The sequence below is a fragment of the Vanessa atalanta genome, chromosome 4 (assembly GCF_905147765.1).
Source record: "Vanessa atalanta chromosome 4, ilVanAtal1.2, whole genome shotgun sequence".
Lineage (NCBI taxonomy): Eukaryota > Metazoa > Arthropoda > Insecta > Lepidoptera > Nymphalidae > Vanessa > Vanessa atalanta.
The window spans coordinates 996,834-1,018,108 of NC_061874.1; the positions used below are offsets into that span (position 1 = coordinate 996,834).

Genomic DNA, 21,275 nt, shown 5'->3' on the forward strand with positions numbered 1-21,275 from the left:
TAATTAGTATCAACGGGCTAGATGCTTGGGCTTTCAAGCCGCTCTGGATAGTCTCATTCATCACATTTTCGACCACCAAAGAGCAATACTCAGTGTTGTGTTCTGATTGGAGGGAGTGAATCTAGAAGTAGAGGTACAAGGGACTTAAAATATTAGTTTCTAACCCTTACTGACAAGACTCATTTCCCCGTCTGCCTGCCTATTTCTATAAAAAAGCCAAGCGACCAGTCGTTAACATATGCCAAATTATAAAGATGCTTCAATATAAATAAATTCGTTAGGGTTAAATAAATGATAATGATAAAGGATTTCGTTTTCTAGAAGCATCATTACGTTTAATTTAGAAGGTCTTATTAAACTTAGAATATCGATGGTATTAATTGAGGCATTTAAAAATGTGGGATATGCATATTACATTAAACTTAAATATAATTATCAACATTCATAATTATTCCAGGTATAGGCAGTGGCCTATACCTTATTAGCAATTAGCAAAGGTTATTTCTCCATTTTGGCAACCAGGTGCCGCCATCTTTTTCAGGTCATAGCTTCGTAGAAGCTAGGCCAAACCTTCAGTTAACAATTACCCATAATTATCTCGTATATTTACTATAGCAAGTCTGCTGGCATGTATATCAAATACAGACGTGAATCTAAAATCACATAGCAAAGCGAACAAGCGTACCAACCTAAAACATATAATGTTATAATATTAACTGTAAACGCAAAATATATCAGAATATGAACCGTATTTCGAAGCTTATATTCATGACGCAAAATTTTACAGCGTTTGCTATTTACGTAGTGAGCTGCTAAATGTTTCAATTTACTGACTTGAAAACCACTTCATTTAATATTTCGTTCTCTGTCAGTGCTATAACGTTACGGATGCCTTACAATACGATATCTGACAAACTCAGGCAGTAATAATATTTATCCATTTCATAATATATGTATCTAATAATATTATAAATGTGGCAGTAGCTCTTTCTGTCTGTCTGGTACTTTTTCAAGATCAAACCACGGAATCTAATTTGATGAAACGTGTCAAATAAACTTGAACTCCAAGGAAGAAAATTTGACTTTTTATACATACGACCAACCCCTAAAACGCGAGTGAATCTGCGGGCGAAAATTATTATTTTTATATATGACGATATTTATGATGTTCTCCTGACCGATTTCGCTACGACAGCCAATCTCAAGGGCGGCTAGTCAACTACACAAGTTAACTCACATAATCAGATAGGACGGCAAATCCGGCATGACCCAAAAAGGCTGCCTTACGTGTTTTCCGAGGCATGGGAGTGTACTGACTTCCAATTTTCACACTTCGGGCTGCTAATCCACCCGACCCAGCCTTATGTCTAGTAGCTAGCTACTAGACTAACGAAGCAGACATTAAATAAAAAAAATACATTAGGTATTAAAATGCGAAAACAATAAAAAAAAAAAAACACACGTATTTTTCATATTCAACCCAATCCGACCCGATCAGAGAGAATGGCTCAAGGCGTAAGAATGCCTCGATTATTGTTTGGTCAGTCATGGGGGATTTGAGCTTTGAGATCCGATGTCCTATAAGCAAAATAAAAATAACAACACAGTCGACAAATTAGGATAAATTGAAGTAAGAAATGAATATGAATTTTAGAATTTAATCATTTATTTCAAGAGACGAATTTAAATTCAATTTAAATAGGTCCTCAATACTATAAATAAGGCAGAGCATAAAAATTTAGGACCTTCATCTGTCTGTATATATCTTACTTACATTACACTTTCCATTTTCTTTTTTATTAATAAATAACTAAATCTTATAAACCATTTTGATAACCATGATAACCGTCTGTCCACTCTTCAATAAAACTATTGAATGTATTTTAGTAAATTGATAATAAATAAATTATCATAAATATTATCGTTGATTATATTCTTGGTACGCTGTCGAGGCTGACGAGGAATTATTGAAAAGTGACAAAATAATAGCACAGTACCTATTTTACTACCTTCATGTACGTTGTATTAATTTAATTTAATTTATTGAAATTCCTATTCAAAGGTAGAAAAAAAAAAAATTATTATATTTTCATTTATGCAATAAATAATTTGACTCAATTTAGTATTTTACTATAATAACATAATAATATGATTTTTAATAAAGAATTAAATTAATTAGTTTCAATAATTAATTAAATTAGTTTTAACAAACACCCAACTGAATAAATTGTTCAAAATATTTGGAAAATTATTAGTCTTTATTGCAGACCTCTAAGTCCGGCCCTGTATTCAACGAAAGAAAAAAAAACAATAGAAAAATGTATTAGTATGCGTATTCAACTAGTAATCATTTATCTGTGCAATTTACGAAGACAATTATTGGAAAAAGAAATTTTTACATTTAATTGATCTCTTATCACCCTCATAAAGTGGTTATTGATAAAAGTAATATGGAATTGAAGTATTTAAACATTTCTGCAAATGATTTATTATATCAAATCTAGTCTTTATTCGCGATGGAGAAGTCTTATTGTGTAATCGTATTTTTATTGTTCTGTTTATTTATAAAAGGTAAGAATACTATAGAATATATATTTTTTTGATAAAATTATTGCCAATATATTATACTAGTTTTCTAAAAAAAGACTTAAATATACTATTATTATTAACATCTGAAATGGGCGGTGTTATGAGTGCACCATGAATCTTATAAATTAATAATGTATTTTTATTTAAAATCTTTTGAATATTTTGTATATAAAAAAACTTTATATTGCCTACTTGACAATGTTATTGCAGAATTTTAAATATTCTTTTTTTGACCAATTCTATTCGTATCTTTGCAAATATTTTGAGCATTGTATCTCGTTTTTTTTTTCCCGGCTATGATAATAAAGTAAGCTACGCAGCATATAAATATAATCCATATATCCCAGGATAAATACAAAACAGTAAATTGGTTCTTTCAGTTTTGGGAAAAAAATGTAGTTTTTTGGATTTGGATTATTATACATTAACTTATATTAATAGTATTTTATTATATATTCAAACTTTTAGATGTAGTATCCCGGAGACGACTTTATCTCGATAGAAATAACGCTGAAAATTCCGATGGTAAAATCGTAGGAGGCTACAACACCACTATACAGGATGTTCCTTACCAAGTGTACCTACTGCTGCAGATGGGTACCGATTACTATCAGTGTGGAGGTTCCATCATAAGCGAGAGATACGTTTTGACAGCTGCCCATTGTCTTACAGGGTACAGAGATAATTATTTATTTATACTTAATTATATAAGATTCCTCATTGGTCTCAAAATCAAAATCAAAATATACATTATTCAAGTGGGCTTTTACAAGCACTTTTGAATCATCATTTAACAAACTATATTAAGTGAAGCTACCACTAGTTCGGAATGCAGATTCTACCGAGAAGAACCAACACGGCACTCAGTAGTTACTCTGTTTCAACATTTAAAAATACAAAGTCATGTTAGTTAAATATAATTACATATGTATATAATACATCCTGCCTGGAAGTCAACAAGTATTAGCTCCACGCTTTTTTGTCATCTATATAATCTTCTATTGAATAACATCTTTACCAATGTATTTTTTACAAATGATTTGAATTTATGAAAGGGCAAAGTTAAAAATATCTGCGGTCTAATTAAGATAGTCCGAGATCCTGAATATCCAGTCAGATTATTAAATTTACTCTCAAGAATTTCGGCAGTGGTACGGAGTTATAAGTTGGCAGTTGCAACGTTGTTTTGGGTAAATATCAGGATATCTATCCGGTCGTGTCAGATCACTGTCCCTTCAGATAAAAAGACTGAATGAGTGAGATCTCTCGTGTTTGCGAATACACATTGAGCAATTTATGCTGTAGTATGTGATTGGTAGTTATATTTAGCACATTTTAATCTCACTAATTCAAATAAAATATATTTTACATAATACGTGTATTTATTATTACACATTTCATTTTTATGAAATTGACTCATTAGTCAAGATTAAAAAGTATATAAAAAGGCAACAAGATATTAAATAGTGTTTGGAGATAGGGTAGTCTATTTTTTTTAAATTAGTAAGTATAGTTTATGTTTTAGGATAACGCGAATTTACGTAAGAGCCGGCAGTACTCTAGCTATGAGCGGGGGCACCCAGTACAACACCACGAGATTTAGACAGCATCCCTTTTATAATCCAATGAATTTCGATTACGACGTTGGTCTGGTAAATATTCCCGGTGGAATAGCATTGGATGGAGTTAATACAAAAGCGGTTCCATTACCGAAAGCTGGAGCCACAATTGAAAATGGTACAAATATCCTTGTTACTGGATGGGGAGATACTACTGTGAGTAATTTCTTAACTTCGTTTTGACGACGATCATAATTAAATGACGATTTCCGCCACTGCTAAGTACAGTCAAACGACGAACAAAGGAGACCAGCATTAGTCGGATAGTATACCAAATTAGCACCAAACCTCTTTAAAATAAAAGAAGCATGGTCTGTTGCTTGACTTTTTAAAAAAATAATTAAATTACTAACAAGTGAGATATCTTTACACAGGATTATATCATGCAATTAAAACTTAAATATTTTCTGTAAAGTTTTGCCTTACAGGAAGATTTTGATTCAGACTACTTTGACTTTGTGATTTTAACGCGATTAATTTTGAAATCAATTGTATTGAAATTAAAGCATGACTTAAAAAATGAAGTTGAAACCTTATCATATCACGTTTTATACTCATATCTTAATTTTTTAAGACTATTTAATTTATTATTTTGCCTGTAACGCTTAATTTTTTTTTCTTTTTAGGAGAATGGTCAAGTAAGCCCAAATTTAATGGGCGTACAAGTGCCAACAGTATCTAATGATGAATGCCGCAAGTCTTACTCCACACTTACAGCTCGACAGTTCTGTGCTGGTGTGCCCGAGGGAGGCAAGGACTCTTGTCAGGTAATATTTATTTGACTAGTTTTCTGCAAAATTCATGTTTATTCGGTTTTCTAATCTACTTCTTGGTAGTAGGGTTTTGTGAAAGCCCGTCTTGGTACTTCATATTATATTCCACCATCAAGCAGTGATACATATACATAGTAAATGAGCTAATGTAACTACAGGCACAGGGAACATAACATCCAATCCAACATACCATCAGATGGAACATGCTTGTCTGCTTAACTACCTTCTATATGAAGAAAACAACAAAAGCTTCAGCCTTCAGTTTTTAAAGTTTAACTCCCTCGACTAAAAGGTTAAAGCAAGTTTGCCTCTTAGAACATGATTGGGTTTGATCTATTAGTAAGACTCCATTGTCTGTCGGTCCGTACGTCCGTCTTCCACCAGATTGTATCCCATGAAGTGTGATAGTTAGCTATTTGAAATTGTCACAGATGATGTATTTCTGTTGCTGCTATAAAACAAATACTAAAGCCAGAATAAAAAAAAAAATTAAGGGGCTCCCATACAACAGACATGATTTTTTGCTGTTTTTAGAGATAGTGATACGGAACTCTTTGTACGCGAGTTCTACTCGTACTTGACCGGTTTTTTTAATTGGAGATTTTGATACTTTATTATCGTAAGAAAAAATCATATTATCCAACATTATATTCTTGTATTCCTTAAAGATTCTTTAAAATATGATAACTGTTCAGGGTGATTCCGGAGGTCCAGCAGTATCAACAGATACGGGAATTCAACTCGGAACCGTTTCGTTCGGAACAGGCTGTGCTCGACCAGGGATTCCTGGGGTGTATGCTAATTTAGCCAAAGTGAGAAGGTGGATTAAACGGAACTCAGGCGTTTAAAACTAATAAACAGTCGACCATGACACGATGAACTGTTACTGATAATGTAATTATACTTATTGCTTAGTAATAATTTAATTAGGATACTATGACATATTAAGAAAAAACATATTATGTTTATTTATTAAAGGTTTATTTTTGCCGATAATATCAAATACACGATATATCCATTCGCGATGATTTTCACTATTTTCGTGGAATTTAAAATTTAAATTGATAAAATAAATATATTTTGAAATATGAATAATATTTGTAATACAATAAAATATTTTTCATTGATATGGGTATTTTTATTGGATTTTTTACTGGATTTGATATATATATAATAAATTAAATAAGGCATAATAAAAAATAAATTAATGGCAGAAGAAGTACCTATTATTTTTATACATTTTAATTATAATTATAAACTAGCTACCTGTCCCGTCTTCGCACAGGTAAAACAAGGGTCTACATAGATTGTATACATTGAAGGACAAATATGCAACTAATAATAATTAATATTTTTAGGTCACAAGCCTCCACTGACCGTAGTGTAGCCGCCGCCGTATCTTTTGCTTTAGAGTATCCTGAAAATAGACACAGACGAACTAAAAATATGATTAAAGTTTGAATTTAGCTCTTACCTGTGTAAAACCTGAGTGAAACAAATAATCAATAAATTAATCTTAATTAATTTTAATACATTAATTTTTCAAAGTAATGAAGTTTTGTTTTTATTTTTGAGAGATATACCCACGCACCTGATGGTTAAAGGTCACCTTAACATCATACACTCTTATAAATACTTATAAGCAATCACTTACAAAGTAGGTTATTCGCAGTCAACCAGGATTGTGTCTTTTTTTATTGTAACGCAACTTAGGCATATTTAATTTGGAGCACAGTTACAAAAATTATTGCTATTTAGCACTTCAATAACTATTAAGTGGGCGACACCAGCCCACACATATTACCAGATAATGACAATGATAGACTAACATCACGATTATCCTAAGATAATCAAAAAAAGACGTCCTGAAGTGTCGAAAAATGACAATGTCTGTGAGAACTTACAAATCTTTTTATGGATCAGTTAAAAATTTAAACGTTCTAATCCACACTCGACTCGTGGATGGTTAGCAGAAAAATGATAAATAATAACTTTACATATTTTACCGAGTAATTTACTGAGATAATTATTTTAAATAGAAAACATGACATTAATAGACCACTTATCACCCTCATAAAGTAGTTGTAGATAAAAAAAATCCTTGTGAAGTGAAGTATTTAAACATTTTTGCAAATGAGTTATTTTATTAAATCGTGTGTTTATTCATAATGGAGAAGTCTTATTTTGTAATCCCAATTTTATTGCTTTGTTTATTTATAGAAGGTACGTTGGACTTATTTATTAGTTGTTTTTAATTTAATTACAAAGAAGTAAATAAAAATGATGTTTGTGTTTAACAAGATAATAACATCACTTAAAATACAAATGCATATATAGGTAAAATAACCGATAACAAAGTTATATTCTAAGTACTATATGATATAGCTTGTCTACGTTATTGTTCTTGTGGCTACCATATAATGCTGCAGATTTGGATTTCTTTTGTTGGAACCCTGAATTTCCTTTCAAGATATTCTTAGTAGCAGCCCAGAGCTTAAAAATTGGTAGTGTCACTTTTCCGTGCCTCAGAAAGCACGTAAAGACTGGTCCTGTATCTGAACTTGTTCTGATTATGACGGCTTAGTTAAATAGCAGGATTATGAAATTTTACGCAATACTCCTTTATTTAGCATTAATCCTTATCCAATAAAGTATCTTTAATAAATTGTGCATTTAATATAGATATGATCGGATTGAAAAAGCTGTGAACGTTATATATAAACACATTCTGTAGTATATTTAATATAGAATCCATCAGAAGTTGGGGCGGGTAGCTAGTATTTCATAAAATAAGTAAATGAACCAGGCTTTATTGTAACCTATCCATTTTTGAAGCTTTTGGAAATAATATAATACTTGGATGTTTTAATAAATATTTCTATGGAAATATTTTATTATGTACTATTTATAAATATATTTTCAGATGTAGTATCCAGGAGACATCATTATCGTGGTAAAAGTAGTGACGTTATGAAATCTGATAATAAAATCGTAGGAGGCTACAACACCACTATACAGGATGTTCCTTACCAAGTGTACTTACTGCTGCAGATGGGTACTGATTACTATCAGTGTGGAGGTTCCATCATAAGCGAGAGATACGTGTTAACAGCGGCGCATTGTCTCACAGGGTACAGAGATACTTATATTTATTGATACTTTATATAAGATTCCTCGTTGGTCGCAAAATCAAAATATACATTATTTAAGTGGGCTTTTATAAGCACTTTTGAATCTTCATTTAACAAACTATATTAAGTAAAGCTACCACCGGTTCGGATAATTATGCCTCTTACTAGAAACACCTAAAATTCTTAACCAACCTAACCTTTTGACCTATACTATAAGTAACTTATTGGTGTGTGTATATAGAAATGTATTAATGGGGGGTAACATCAAAATATTACTTGGTTAAATTAAAAGTAACTTTGTTTGCAGTATAACAAGAATTTACATAAGAGCTGGTAGTACTTTAGCTGACAGCGGTGGCACCCAGTATAATACTTCTAGATATAGACAGCACCCATTTTATAACCCAATGAACAGCGATTATGATGTTGGTATCATAAATGTTCCTAATGGAATGACATTAGATGGTGTTAATACAAGGGCTGTTCCTCTACCAAAAGCTGGAACTAAAATTAATAATGGTACCAATGTTCTAGTGACTGGATGGGGAGATACTACAGTGAGTAATATTATTCATTCAATTTGATCATTGTCCGCACACCGTCACAATTAAGGCTTCTTCTGCTATTAATTGGTGTAAATATATTTTCTTTTATTTATGTTAAGAACAAGTAACCGGACTAGCTGATAGTCAGTGGTCAGATTTATCTTCAGACAGTACACCTACTCTTTACACGGTCAATTTGTTTTCTTTAATCAGAAATCGGCAACACAAAGTATTGCTTTTGGCGGGCAAATCAAATCAAATTAAAATCTTTATTCAATGAATATGAATACTGAAGCTGTCGCAGAGATGGCCCTGATTAAAACCAGTGTATCATAATCGATGCAATTGCGGGTATAAAGCCCAAGCAAGCGCCACTTAATTTCCGTGCGCTTAATTTGGGCTTATAATGGATGCTCAGCGGTGAGGTGAAAACATCGTGAAAATTGGCTACAAGTGTATCCACCCGCACTGGACTGTTCCAGTGGTGGAATTACCTGCAAACCTTCTTTTCAAAAGGAAGAGAAGACCTTAGCTCAGCAGTGGGACATTTTACAGGGTATTTCTTTATGAAGCTTACTACTTATCAAAATTTTCTCTCAGACCTAAGAAGACAGCAAATGTAACTCCGCGAAATTTCGCATTTATTAAATCAGTAGGTATAGTCAATATCCTTTAAAAACCTACGGATTAAAATACAAATTGACATATTTTTGTTTCGGTTCCAAACGAAGATATTTGAAGAAGTATTCCTGCACCCTTAACCTTGCCCAGATATTTCAAGACGTTTGGTAGTTCGTTCGAACTATTTGTGGAATTCTCCTCTACATCGTGTACAAGAATACTTGAAATATTAGTGTTGAGATCATTTAAAAAGTCTTAGATCCTAAATAAATTTGTATCATTATTTATGATTCGTTTCGCGCAGTCGTTATTAAAATTATTTCTAAAATTAACAATGACTCTTTTTATATGATAGTAATATTTTATTTAAAGTATGGCTAAAATAATAGCAGTAAATACTTATTTATTTAATTTTAAATTAATGAATTAAAGAGTTCACAGTCTATAACGTATATTGTAATTTCTTTCTTTGTAATATTAATTTAATTTAATTTATTATTCAATTTAATAATTTCAAAGCTAAAATATTTCATCTTTATTTTTTATCAAATAATATAAATTTATAAAATACGCATTCCATTAGTGCATACGCTATTTAAATGTCAATTATAAAAATAATTAAAAACTCCTAAGTATTTTATTCCATTTGAAATGCAACCATAAAATTTTATTGAAATAAAATATTCTCTATTTAGGAAAACGGTCAGGTTAGCGAAAATTTGATGGGCGTGCAAGTACCAACCGTATCTAATGAGGAATGTCGCAGGTCTTACTCCACACTTACGTCTCGACAGTTTTGTGCCGGCGTGCCCGAAGGAGGCAAGGACTCTTGTCAGGTAAATTTGCTTCTATAAATGTCTGTAAAATTTTATGTTTAGTTATATTTGGGTAGCATCTAATACTTAAATATATTCAGTTTAAAATTTCAAAAAATATTTTATAACTCTAAAATTGAAATTATTTTTGATGCTTAGAACTTCAAACTTCTTCAAAAATGCCAGGAGATTTTATCTCAATAGTGAGAATTAACAAGTTAATTATTACTTTTGATTCTGAATTATTAAATGTTACAAATGTTTTGAATTACTAATAATATGTGTAATCCAGGGTGATTCCGGAGGTCCAGCAGTGGAAACAAATACTGGAACTCAACTCGGAATAGTATCCTTTGGATCGGGTTGTGCTCGACCAGGGACCCCGGGAGTTTATACTAATGTAGCCAAAGTTAGAAGATGGATTAAAACGAACTCGGGCGTCTAAGTCCATCCACAACTGACTTTATCTAAGAATAAGCACTTCAGTGTATTAAAATTTTTAGTTAATTTTTATAAAGTTCTCTGTAGAAAAATGTGCTATGGATCATTTTGTTAATTTATTGATCTTTTATTTAAAATTGTTTAGTCAACCTTCTATATATGTATAACCACGGAATTGTAAAACAGTTTTGTTTTCAAAATATGTTACAATATTATTGTTTATTAGAACAATCGAAATACCTCTTTATAATCGACAGTTCTGTGAAGTGTACTACTGCTAATGAACAGGTGAGAAGATCCATAGTAACTCCTAAAAAGTTAAACTACATAATATGCGTGAAAACAAAATTAAAAAACTCTTTATTTTTATATATAAGTACTACGTGTGTTACTAAATTTAAAATATTCTTTAATAGATATTGGTGTATTATTGCTGTTATATAAAATAGTTATTATTATTTAAGGATTATATTATCGTGACGAAATGTTAAAAATATCTTGAAATAAATAAATATTGAATAATTATGGTACTTTAATTTATTCCTAATTTTATTTATTCAAGTATCAACTCTTTGTGTTAATTATATAACTGAAACTTATTTTTACCTTAAATTTATTTTTAAATTTTTAACTTAGCATTTAAAAAAATTAAAGCTATACTGAAGACTCGTTTTATTATGCCTAATTTAAATATTTTGAATGAATATAAATAAAACTTATATCAGAATATGGAGTGTGTGTCGGATAAGTTTTTAATATACAATATAATTATATAAATATTTGTATTGTATAGATTTGCTACCGTTTTTTTATACAATTGACGTGACAGTATATTCAAAACTAAAAACAAAAAAAAAATAGGCTAAAATAATTTAGCTGCATGTAACATTTCATTAACAAAAATAATAACACCACGCTCTAAAAAATATTATACTGGCTCACTCACATTTAAAACTGAAAGACGGCAACACGATAGTTTCGTTACATCTTTTTTCCGCAGGATAAGTGGTGTTGGTGGTGACAGGATTCGCAGCGATGCTCTGAATGAACATTCGTACGATGATTTGATGTCTCTATCGCGAAAACTAATTGTTTTGCTTGAAAAAAATATAATTACAAGTTCAAGTTTTTTTATATATTTTTCTAAAGTCTTCGTATTATTATTTCCCAAGAAGCGTTAAGATATCTGCAAGCAAATGACTTTTTAATAGTGATATGTCATGTCACAACGAGATAATTAAAAATAAATATTGATTCCGATTACCGATGTTACATTACTGATATTACCTATGGCCCTATAAAAACATAACTCAGTTCTAGTGTTTTCTATTGTATCTATAGATTGTGAAGAATGAGGATGTTTTTGATTCCTTTATATGTATTTTGTGCATTTTTATCAAAAGGTAAACTAAAGAAAAAATTGACCCATAATTGTCAAGTTCGGGAATAAGCTTCCTCTTTTGTTAAGGAGATGAACTTGAGCTCATTCTGCTTCTGAGAACCGAGTTATGAGGATTAATAGCCACTACAACCTCTGCTATAATTATTTTCGATGCGAATCTGAGAGAAATAGTTTTTTATACCCCCCCTGTATCATACTCTGCCCGTAACTTTTAGAGGACGGGCGTAACTTTTCTCAAGGGCGACAGTGATATCTGAAAAACAAATGCCAGGACTCTACCTCATTGTTGGCACAAGACAGACGAGACAGTCATATTTTGTATTATAATTCATTATTCATAAAGTCATACTCATTGCATTTTTGTTTTGGTTTCAGATGTACTTTGTAAAAGCCACCACAAGAGCAGTCGAAGTGACGGAGGAAAAATAGTTGGTGGTTACGAAACCACCATTGAAAAGTTTCCGTATCAAGCGTATTTACTTTTAGAAAAAGGAAACAATTATTATCAATGCGGGGGCTCTATCATCAACGAGTACACTATTCTGACTGCGGCACACTGTTTAACTGGGTATGAAATAATTAGTGCGCATGTTTCCTAATTGAATCGCTTTCTATTGGACTATAATTTAAAATAATTTAACATATTTTACTTGCTTTTATTCAGCATTAATCACCCTTTCATTAAAAATGTTTTCTTCGTTTAACAGCATCTCTAAAGTGTATGTTAGAACTGGTACTACTGAAGCAGGAAGTGGTGGAACAATGTCAGTCTCGTATAATTTCACGCAACATCCGAAATATAATGCACAGACAAGCGATTATGATGTTGGAATCGTAAGACCATCAACACCGATAAAAATAGATGGCCGTAAAACGAAGGTAGTTCAGTTGGCGAAAAAAGGTTCAGCCATTGCACCAGGCACCAATATCGTTGTATCAGGATGGGGAACTACTTCTGTAAGTGAATTAATGATCTAGTTTTCGAAATCTAGTTTCAGCAATCCATTTTTGTAATATTGATCCATTAAACTTGAATCTGCCATAATGATCTAGACACGCGGTAGCGTGTCAGCCAAGTTCTAGTAGCAGAACTGGCGTGCAGCACCGTGTGTAATATTACACGAACCATTTGGAGCCACTTTTGACCTCCTCATAACTCAAAAACTATTTGACATAAACGAGTAAAAATTGGCTCATATATTGAGACTCGCGAGATACATATGTGTTCCTAATTTCATAAACGCATCTCAAACGGTTATTTAGATATTAACGTCTAAAAATCGTCATTTTTATCACTGACTGACCTATAGATCAAAACTATATCCTACTTCCAGGTGACCTAGAAAGTTCAAATTTGGCATGCAGGTAGATAATTAGGCTAATATAAAGGAAAAAATCTGAAACTGGTAATTTTTTATCTTTTACTATAATTTTTCAATTATTGGGTCTATTAGGAACACTTATATACTTAGTTCCTGTAATAACTGTAATAAAAAAAATAATGTAAGAACCAGCAATCAAAACTTATGACAGCCGGTCTTAATGTGGATTTTAAGGTCTTCACGTGAATATATAACAAGTTGAATACCACCCTTAAGTTTTTTAAATCCAAATATTTCCGTTTTAGTACTTATGAGTATAGCCAACTTTCGTATTTATTACGTTATTAACTAGCATTTAGCGCACATCAATGGTGCAAAATAATTATACTACAAAAAAAATAATAATAGGCATTTCGGTACATTGGGGACGTCGACAACAGCAATAGCACACGTAAAATAACGATTCAATTTAAACATATTTTAATTTGCGAACTAGAAGTCAAAACTAAGTTACAGATATGAAGTAATGTACATATATGTTCAAAGGAAACAATTCTCTATTTGCTTAGCATATTCTACTACTATACACAAATTACAAGGCCTTCGCTTTGACGGTGCTCTTTTCGACATAGGCTCCTCTATATTAAGTAAAGAGCAGGCTTACGTTGGCCTCTCCAGGGTTAAAACCTTAGATGGAGTACATCTTATCAATTTAGGTCCAAGTCAAATCAAGACACAAGAGAGCTCTATTGTAGAGTACAACCGTCTGCGCACGTTATACCACCCCTACTTGGCCAAATTAAGTATAAACAGAAAACGCGTAAAAAAAATCAGGACACTGAATAGGCAATTCACTCGAACATTTCAGAGGTACCTACAAGGAAAATAAGAAAGTATCAAAAAAAAGTCAATTATACCCCGTAAACGTAGGAAAATAGAATAGCTTAACAAAAACCATTTGGAAATAATTTTGTTATTAATAAGTACCTACTAATAATTTATATACAAAAAGTAGTGATATCCCATCAAAAACATAAATGTAAAAATGAGAGCCAAGTTAAATATTATGATATATACCTTGGTTGTTGACTTCAACGACAAAAGAAGTGAGATCTAAATTTGTGCCAAGTTAAATAGTCCTTTCTGAAATTTATTTATAACTACATAAAATATCATTTCTTCTTATAACTTGGGATAATATATTGTTGCCTAAGGTCTGACTTGGCTAGTTCTTATATGTTTATAAACACAAATTGTAGTTTGTGTTTAGAATAACAAATTATAACTCAGAACATCTAAGAAGAATGGAGGACAGCTCAGTATTGCTTAGTTAGTGTTAACGTACATTAAGAGCTGCGATGGTCCAGTCACTAGGAAACATGAATCTTAACCAGATATTGCGAGTTCATATCTAGACAAGTACCATTGAATATTTGCATGCTTAATTTGTGTTTATAATTCATTTGTAAAGGCTTAGAACTTACGAAGGCTACAATATAATTCGTATATGAGAACTAGCCAAGTCAGACCTTAGGCAACAATATATTATCTCAAGTTATAAGAAGAAATGATATTTTATGTAGTTATAAATAAATTTCAGAAAGGACTATTTAACTTGGCACAAATTTAGATCTCACTTCTTTTGTCGTTGAAGTCAACAACCAAGGTATATATCATAATATTTAACTTGGCTCTCATTTTTACATTTATGTTTTTGATGGGATAAAGTAGTATACTCAAATAGTTCTTGGGAATGATTTGAGCCTATTTCAAGTTTAGCCAGACGATTATCTGTGGAGGAAGCTATACAGCGTAAGAGTGTGCACAAATTTAGGCGAATTTCCATGCAATTACCGGGAGTATTACACTGTAAACTTTTTATCCCCTCACTGTTAATGAGTATAATTTACTTTGACAAAAAACTCGTTTATATTTATTTGGCTCTAGCATTATAAGAATAACAATACTATCACTCCTTTTTGACTAAATTTGATGTTATTATTATAGCAGTTTTCATTTATATTATTAAAATAAAATTTAGAAATGTTTTGTTGCATTTTTAATGTTATTTTTACAGGAAAACGGCGAAACAAGTGATAATTTAATGGCGGTTGAAGTGCCCACAGTTTCCAACGACCAGTGTCGTAGATCTTATAGAACTCTTACAGTAAGAATGTTTTGCGCTGGTCTTCCTGAAGGTGGCAAGGATTCTTGTCAGGTGATTAATATCGTTGTTGAAAATTTTATGATTTTAAAAAATAAATCAGATAACGTTTTTATGGTAGGGTTTGAGTTCATAGATACATTTAAAATAGTTTTAGTTGATCATTAATTAAACGATTGATAACAATTTAAAAGTCTAAACGAAAATTCAATCAAACTAAGAAAAATGGATAAAAAATAGTTTTAGACTGTCCAATTTGTTTATTCATTTGTTTCTTATTTGTTTTTTTTTTGTGTTGAATCACCTAAGATTTAATCTTGAAACACCCACTTCTAGCTGCAGAGAGACATTTTGCGTTAGCTTAATTTTAACGGGCAGCTTTTAACTTTACATAAAACCCTTTAGACTTTCTTTCTTTGAATATTTCTAAGGATTGTAAAATAAACCTGAATTTGTACATTAAGTATAAATAATAGATCAGATAATTAAATATTATTATCTTATCTTTCCTTCTTGGTAGGACTTTGTGCATGTCTGACTAGGTAGATACCACCCAGTCGTAACATATTTGACCGAGAAACATTGATACTTAATATTGTTCTATGACACTTTGAAGGGTGAGTGAAACAGTGCAACTATATACACAAGGAACATTTATCTTGGTTCCCAAGGTTTGTTCCCATTGCCGATGTAAGGGGTGGTTAATATTTCCTACAGCATCAAAGTCTATAAACGGTGGTGACCATCAGATGAACCATTTGCCAATCTATCTAGATATTTATAAATATTTTTTATGCTCAAATTAGAATAACGAAAATATATTTCTTTTATTTTATTAATATATAATAATATATATATTATTACACCATAGGGAGATTCTGGCGGACCAGCTGTATCCAAGTCGTCGGGTGTCCAGCTGGGTATTGTGTCCTTCGGAAGCGGCTGCGCACGTAAAGGTTATCCAGGAGTGTACACAACGGTATCCAGCGCCGGCATTCGTGATTGGATTAAGAAAGTTTCTGGAGTATAGTCAATATATGATGTTAGTAAATAAGTACGTTTAGTATTTAAACAGATTTAGAATATTCACAATTATAATTAACGAATCTTGCTTGCTTAATGGAACGATTGTACATAAAATAAAGGCGCTGTTTATATGAAATGTCTTATTAAATTTAATTATTCCTCATATTTTCCTGCTCGCTGGTAAGTGATGGCTGTGCCCTTTAATGTTTTATAGGACGATATATCCATATAAATTTGATTTAGGGCAAGATTTATTCAGCTGAAGCCAAAATCTCTTTAGTTGTCTCAGGTCTTATCTCAGGTTCCACGCTGCCTTTTTTTTTACTAAATATTTTGACTTATTGTAAACTGACATTAACTTTTTTTCTGGAAAAACGCATTTCCACATTTCCCCCACGTGGAGGGGATGTGGGACTCATAGGGGCAAGCTGAACCGAAATATCCACTAAAAAACTAGTGCTACCCTCTTTTCGGGCAGTGTCACGGGATTGAGCGTACGTGCCGCCGAGATGGCCCAGTGGTTAGAACACGTGCATCTTAACCGATGATTTCGGGTTCAAGCCCAGGCAGGCACCACTGAATTTTCATGTGCTTAATTTGTGTTTATAATTCATCTCGTGCTCGGCGGTGAAGGAAAACACCGTGAGGAAACCTGCATGTGTCTAATTTCAACGAAATTCTGCCACATGTGTATTCCGCCAACGCGCATTGGAGTAGCGTGGTGGAATATGCTCCAAACCTTCTCCTCAAAGGGAGAGGAGGCCTTTAGCCCAGCAGTGGGAAAATTTACAGGCTGCTAATGCTAAAAAAAAAAAAAAAAATGCCGCCCCGACAGACATTGACCCTATCTATGTTAATCCATAGATATATCTTAAAAATACAAGTCGTATGGAGTCATGTTTTAGTAAATGTCCGCATTCAATCTATATCTTTGGTTTTATAGAAAATCTGTTACAATATTTTTGTTTATTAGATTAAATTAAAATCAAAATATACTTTATCTTTAAGTACCGATGAGGCCCCGATAGGTACTCTACTTGCTAGTTTACTCCTTTCCCTGCACGATACCGATCCCAGCTTTTCAGTAGCTGCATGGTTAGTAGTAGTGGTAGCCCAAATTGACGTCGGAAAAGGCAGTGTTGTCGTCGTTATTTGGTGAGTAATTACCCTTTGAAATTCTGACTCGGCCTCACAGGCCTCACGTCGGTGCTTACGTCATTTTTTTTTTTATTTATTGTTTAAGTTAAAATTTTGATAGATATTATGAACTATGAATAAACCAGGAAAATCCAGCAGTAAACGAAATAGCTGTGCGACAGATTAAAAAGAAATAAAAGGGAAATACCCTCAGTGTTTTTTTTGCTTGTTTTATTTTTGCTTGTTTAGTTGCTTTGTTTGGTTTTATGATACTATATAGGATACAATGATATTGTCAGTTTCAGAAGGTTTATGTTCCTACAGTATTTTTTATCTAAGAGTTATGTTAGTCGTAAGTGATAAATAGTATTTTTTTGTTATTCTAAAAGGAGTATTTTTTGGTTTTGTTTTTTATATTGAATGGCATGATTTTTCCCCAAAAAAGTGTTATACTCAAATATTTATTAAGGTTGATTTTATTTCTATACTTATTTTTTCTTAAAACTCTTTATTTTTTAACATAATGCAATGACAAATATTAAACTCATACTTTTCTTTAAAAAACCTGATATTATTTTTATTCACATCGGTACTAAGGTTACAAAAAATGCACGTCGGTACTGAAAGGATTATTTAAGTTGACTTTTAAAAGCACTTTTGAATCATAATTTAACAAACTATATAAAGTGAAAACGTTTGGAATGCAGATTCTACCGAGATGAACCGGCACGAAACTCAGTAGTTATTTTTTTCAATATTTAAAAATACAAAGTCATGTTAGTTACATACAACTATATAACACGCTTTTTTATCATTTATATAATCTTGTATTAAATAATATACCTTCTTTACCGATGTATTTTTTACAAATGATTTGAATTTATGAATCGGCAAAGTTAAAAATATCTGCGGAATTATTTTTTAAAAGCGGAAACCTTGCTCCAAGGAGAATTTATTGACTTTGCGGAGTCGAAAACTTGGCGTTATAAGCTTATTTGTCATGCACATACAATGATTATCACTGACTCTATCAAAATGATCAATGTTGCTGTGAATGTACATAATATTGTTATAAACATATTGTGTCGCAACAGTGAGTATTTCTACTTAGTTAAAAACATCGTAGTATCGCCTACATCAAGACAGTCACCGTTTAATGATATATTATTTTTTTTAGCATTAGAAACTAAATTATTTAATGCGAACCAATTGTGTATGTGTGATAATGCACTGTTCACATCGTCATAGTAAGTATTTTTTCTTTTGACTTAAAAATCACAAAAACTTTTAACATAGAAAGGAAGATCACTTATATATACTAGAATTAGAAAAGGACCCAAAATTGATCTTTGTGGAACACCCATTTCTAACGTAGATCCTTATTCCATTCATGAAAACTTGTTGGACTCTTTGACTTAAGTATGAAGCAATGAGATCAAGAACTTTTACCTTTAATATTGTATTATTTGATAGAAATATATCTTTATTATCGATAGATCATATTAAATCTGTAAAGTGTAGCTACTAAGTGGAACAGGAGAGAAGATCCATAGTAACTCTTTTTTTAAGTGGAATTACATAATACGCGTGAAAAGCAAAATTGAATTTTTTTTTTATGGCATTGTTTGGTGGACGAGCATATGGGCCACCTGATGTTAAGTGGTCACCACCGCCCATAGACAAAGGCGCTGTAAGAAATATTAACCATTCCTTACATCACCTATGCGCCACCAACCTTGGGAACTAAGATGTTATGTCCCTTGTGCCTGTGATTACACTGGCTCACTCACCCTTCTATCCGGAACATAACAATACTGAGAGTACTGTTATTTTGCGGTAGAATAACTTTAATCTTATTTTTATATATTGTATTAATTGTGTTTTTAAATATAAATATTCTTTAATAGATATTGGTGCTGTTTATTCCTTTAATATAAAATAGATATTATTAAAAATATATTCCACAAGTACATATTATGTAATGTTGATAAATATATATATATTATGTTTTTCGCCATTTTGCTTTGGGGTTCACTACAGATATTGAAACTATTTTCATCGTGTAAAAAAGGGCTATCCGGCCTATTAATAATTCTGAAGTTAGTGACTCCCTTTTGGGATGTTTTTATTAAAGTGGGTATACTTACAGTTGCTTCACAATATGTTAACAATATTATGTATACTCACAATAATTTAGGTAATTTCGAAAGAAACGGTGACAATCGTGGTATAGCCACGAGGAGGAAAGGTAGTTACCAAGGCATATTACCTAATAAAATATTATGTCAATGGTTCTACATTATCTGTAATTAAAATGGTAGAAAATAGTTACTACTGAGATTAGTTTCTTTTCGGTAGAATCTACTTTTCTATCCGGGGTAGCTTTACATTTAGTTCAACGCTCATTTAGGTACCATACCACCCATTCATGCGATATTCTACCCATCATCATCCTCATCATCCTCCTGCCCTTATCCCAACTTTACTTGGGGTCGGCGCAGCATGTCTTCTTCTTCCATACTTCTCTGTCAGACGTCATCTCACAAGTAACATTCTTTCTAACCATATCGTCTTTATGCGATATTCTACCCCCAAATTTATTACTGTTTGGGGGTAGAAAATGCGATATTCTACCCCCAAACAGTAATATTCAGTATTTTTGAGTTCCAGTTTGTGGGTTGAGTGAGCCGGTATAATAATAATAATAATAATAATAAGTAACTTTATTCACCAAGAAGAAACAAAAACAAAATTAAGGTACAAAACCATAAAAAAAAGTTAACAATATGAGATTTGATGATTTGGTGAAAAGGTCGTAGTCTCAGCTAGGCTGCTTTTCAGTCTACGCCTTGTACATATGCTGCCAACACAAACGTTACAGTAATTGCAGTAAAAGGTAAACGAAAACATAATTACCAAATAATAAAAGTGAATACAATTTACACGCCCAATAGGCTAAAATAAAAAACATGCAAGCATTATTAAAACAGAGAGGTTTGTTTTTTTTTTTATTCTAGTAAAAGGAAAATATTTCATATTGAATAAAAATAATAATATTTAAAATGTATAAGTAAATAGCGATATATATTTTAATAAATTACAATCAAAATAATAATTAAATATATTAGGTTTATTTACACACATTTGTCCAGACACATTGCGTCTTTTGCATTGATAGAAGCCATTGCTTGCATTGTGCCTTAAATTTATTTTGAGACGTACTGTTCTTAATCGGAGGTGGGATATCGTTCCAACACTTTGAAGCTGCGAAGCGAAAGCTACCTCTAAATGATTGCAAATGTGGTCTAGGCAGTATTAGTCGCGGAACTCGACTCAATCTACTACAACAGGCACAATGGAAATATTAACATCTGAGATGTTTGCAAGGTTGGTGGCGCATTGGTGATGTAAGAAATGGTTATAAATTCTACAAGAGCAATAGCTGCATAAACATTGGATGATTGGATCAATTTTTCAGATGGACCATATTTGTAGACCATTTCGTATCCCAAACAAATATATATACATGTAACAGAATATATAAATATATACCTATAATATATTATCTGTACTGAAAACTGTTTTTGTAAATCCTAATTGAAAATATTTTGAACTAATATACATAAAACAAATATTAGAAGATGCAGCACTTTTCGGAGATGTTTTTAATAAAAAAATATATTTTTCTTA

At 31.8% G+C, this 21,275-nt stretch overlaps 2 protein-coding genes across 2 annotated transcripts; both read left to right on the plus strand.

The window, feature by feature from the left end:
• Positions 1–1,503: 1,503 nt before the first annotated feature.
• On the plus strand, positions 1,504–10,666 carry LOC125077955 (CLIP domain-containing serine protease B9-like). Its single transcript, XM_047690089.1, has 10 exons — positions 1,504–1,540; positions 3,058–3,262; positions 4,115–4,364; positions 4,835–4,975; positions 5,677–5,793; positions 7,159–7,204; positions 7,905–8,112; positions 8,420–8,669; positions 9,974–10,114; positions 10,386–10,666. Exons 1-10 carry the CDS (start codon positions 1,504–1,506, stop codon positions 10,536–10,538), a joined length of 1,548 nt encoding a protein of 515 aa, XP_047546045.1. The 3' UTR covers positions 10,539–10,666.
• A 1,219-nt stretch (positions 10,667–11,885) lies between these two features.
• LOC125077956 (trypsin-7-like) lies at positions 11,886–16,507 on the plus strand. The gene is made up of 6 exons (XM_047690091.1): positions 11,886–11,937; positions 12,152–12,182; positions 12,280–12,504; positions 12,644–12,893; positions 15,336–15,476; positions 16,294–16,507. The coding sequence occupies exons 1-6, from the start codon at positions 11,886–11,888 to the stop codon at positions 16,450–16,452; spliced, it is 858 nt and encodes a 285-aa protein (XP_047546047.1). The 3' UTR covers positions 16,453–16,507.
• The last annotated feature ends 4,768 nt before the right edge of the window (positions 16,508–21,275 follow it).

Coding starts and splice junctions, on each gene's coding strand:
- LOC125077955 (XM_047690089.1), top strand. CDS start 1,504: ATGGCTCAAGGCGTAAGAATGCCTCGATTATTGTTTG. Junction 4,365..4,834: donor CTGGATGGGGAGATACTACT/GTGAGTAATTTC, acceptor TTTTCTTTTTAG/GAGAATGGTCAAGTAAGCCC. Junction 10,115..10,385: donor GAGGCAAGGACTCTTGTCAG/GTAAATTTGCTT, acceptor TGTGTAATCCAG/GGTGATTCCGGAGGTCCAGC.
- LOC125077956 (XM_047690091.1), top strand. CDS start 11,886: ATGAGGATGTTTTTGATTCCTTTATATGTATTTTGTGCATTTTTATCA. Junction 12,183..12,279: donor AACTTTTCTCAAGGGCGACA/GTGATATCTGAA, acceptor TTATTCATAAAG/TCATACTCATTGCATTTTTG. Junction 12,894..15,335: donor CAGGATGGGGAACTACTTCT/GTAAGTGAATTA, acceptor TTATTTTTACAG/GAAAACGGCGAAACAAGTGA.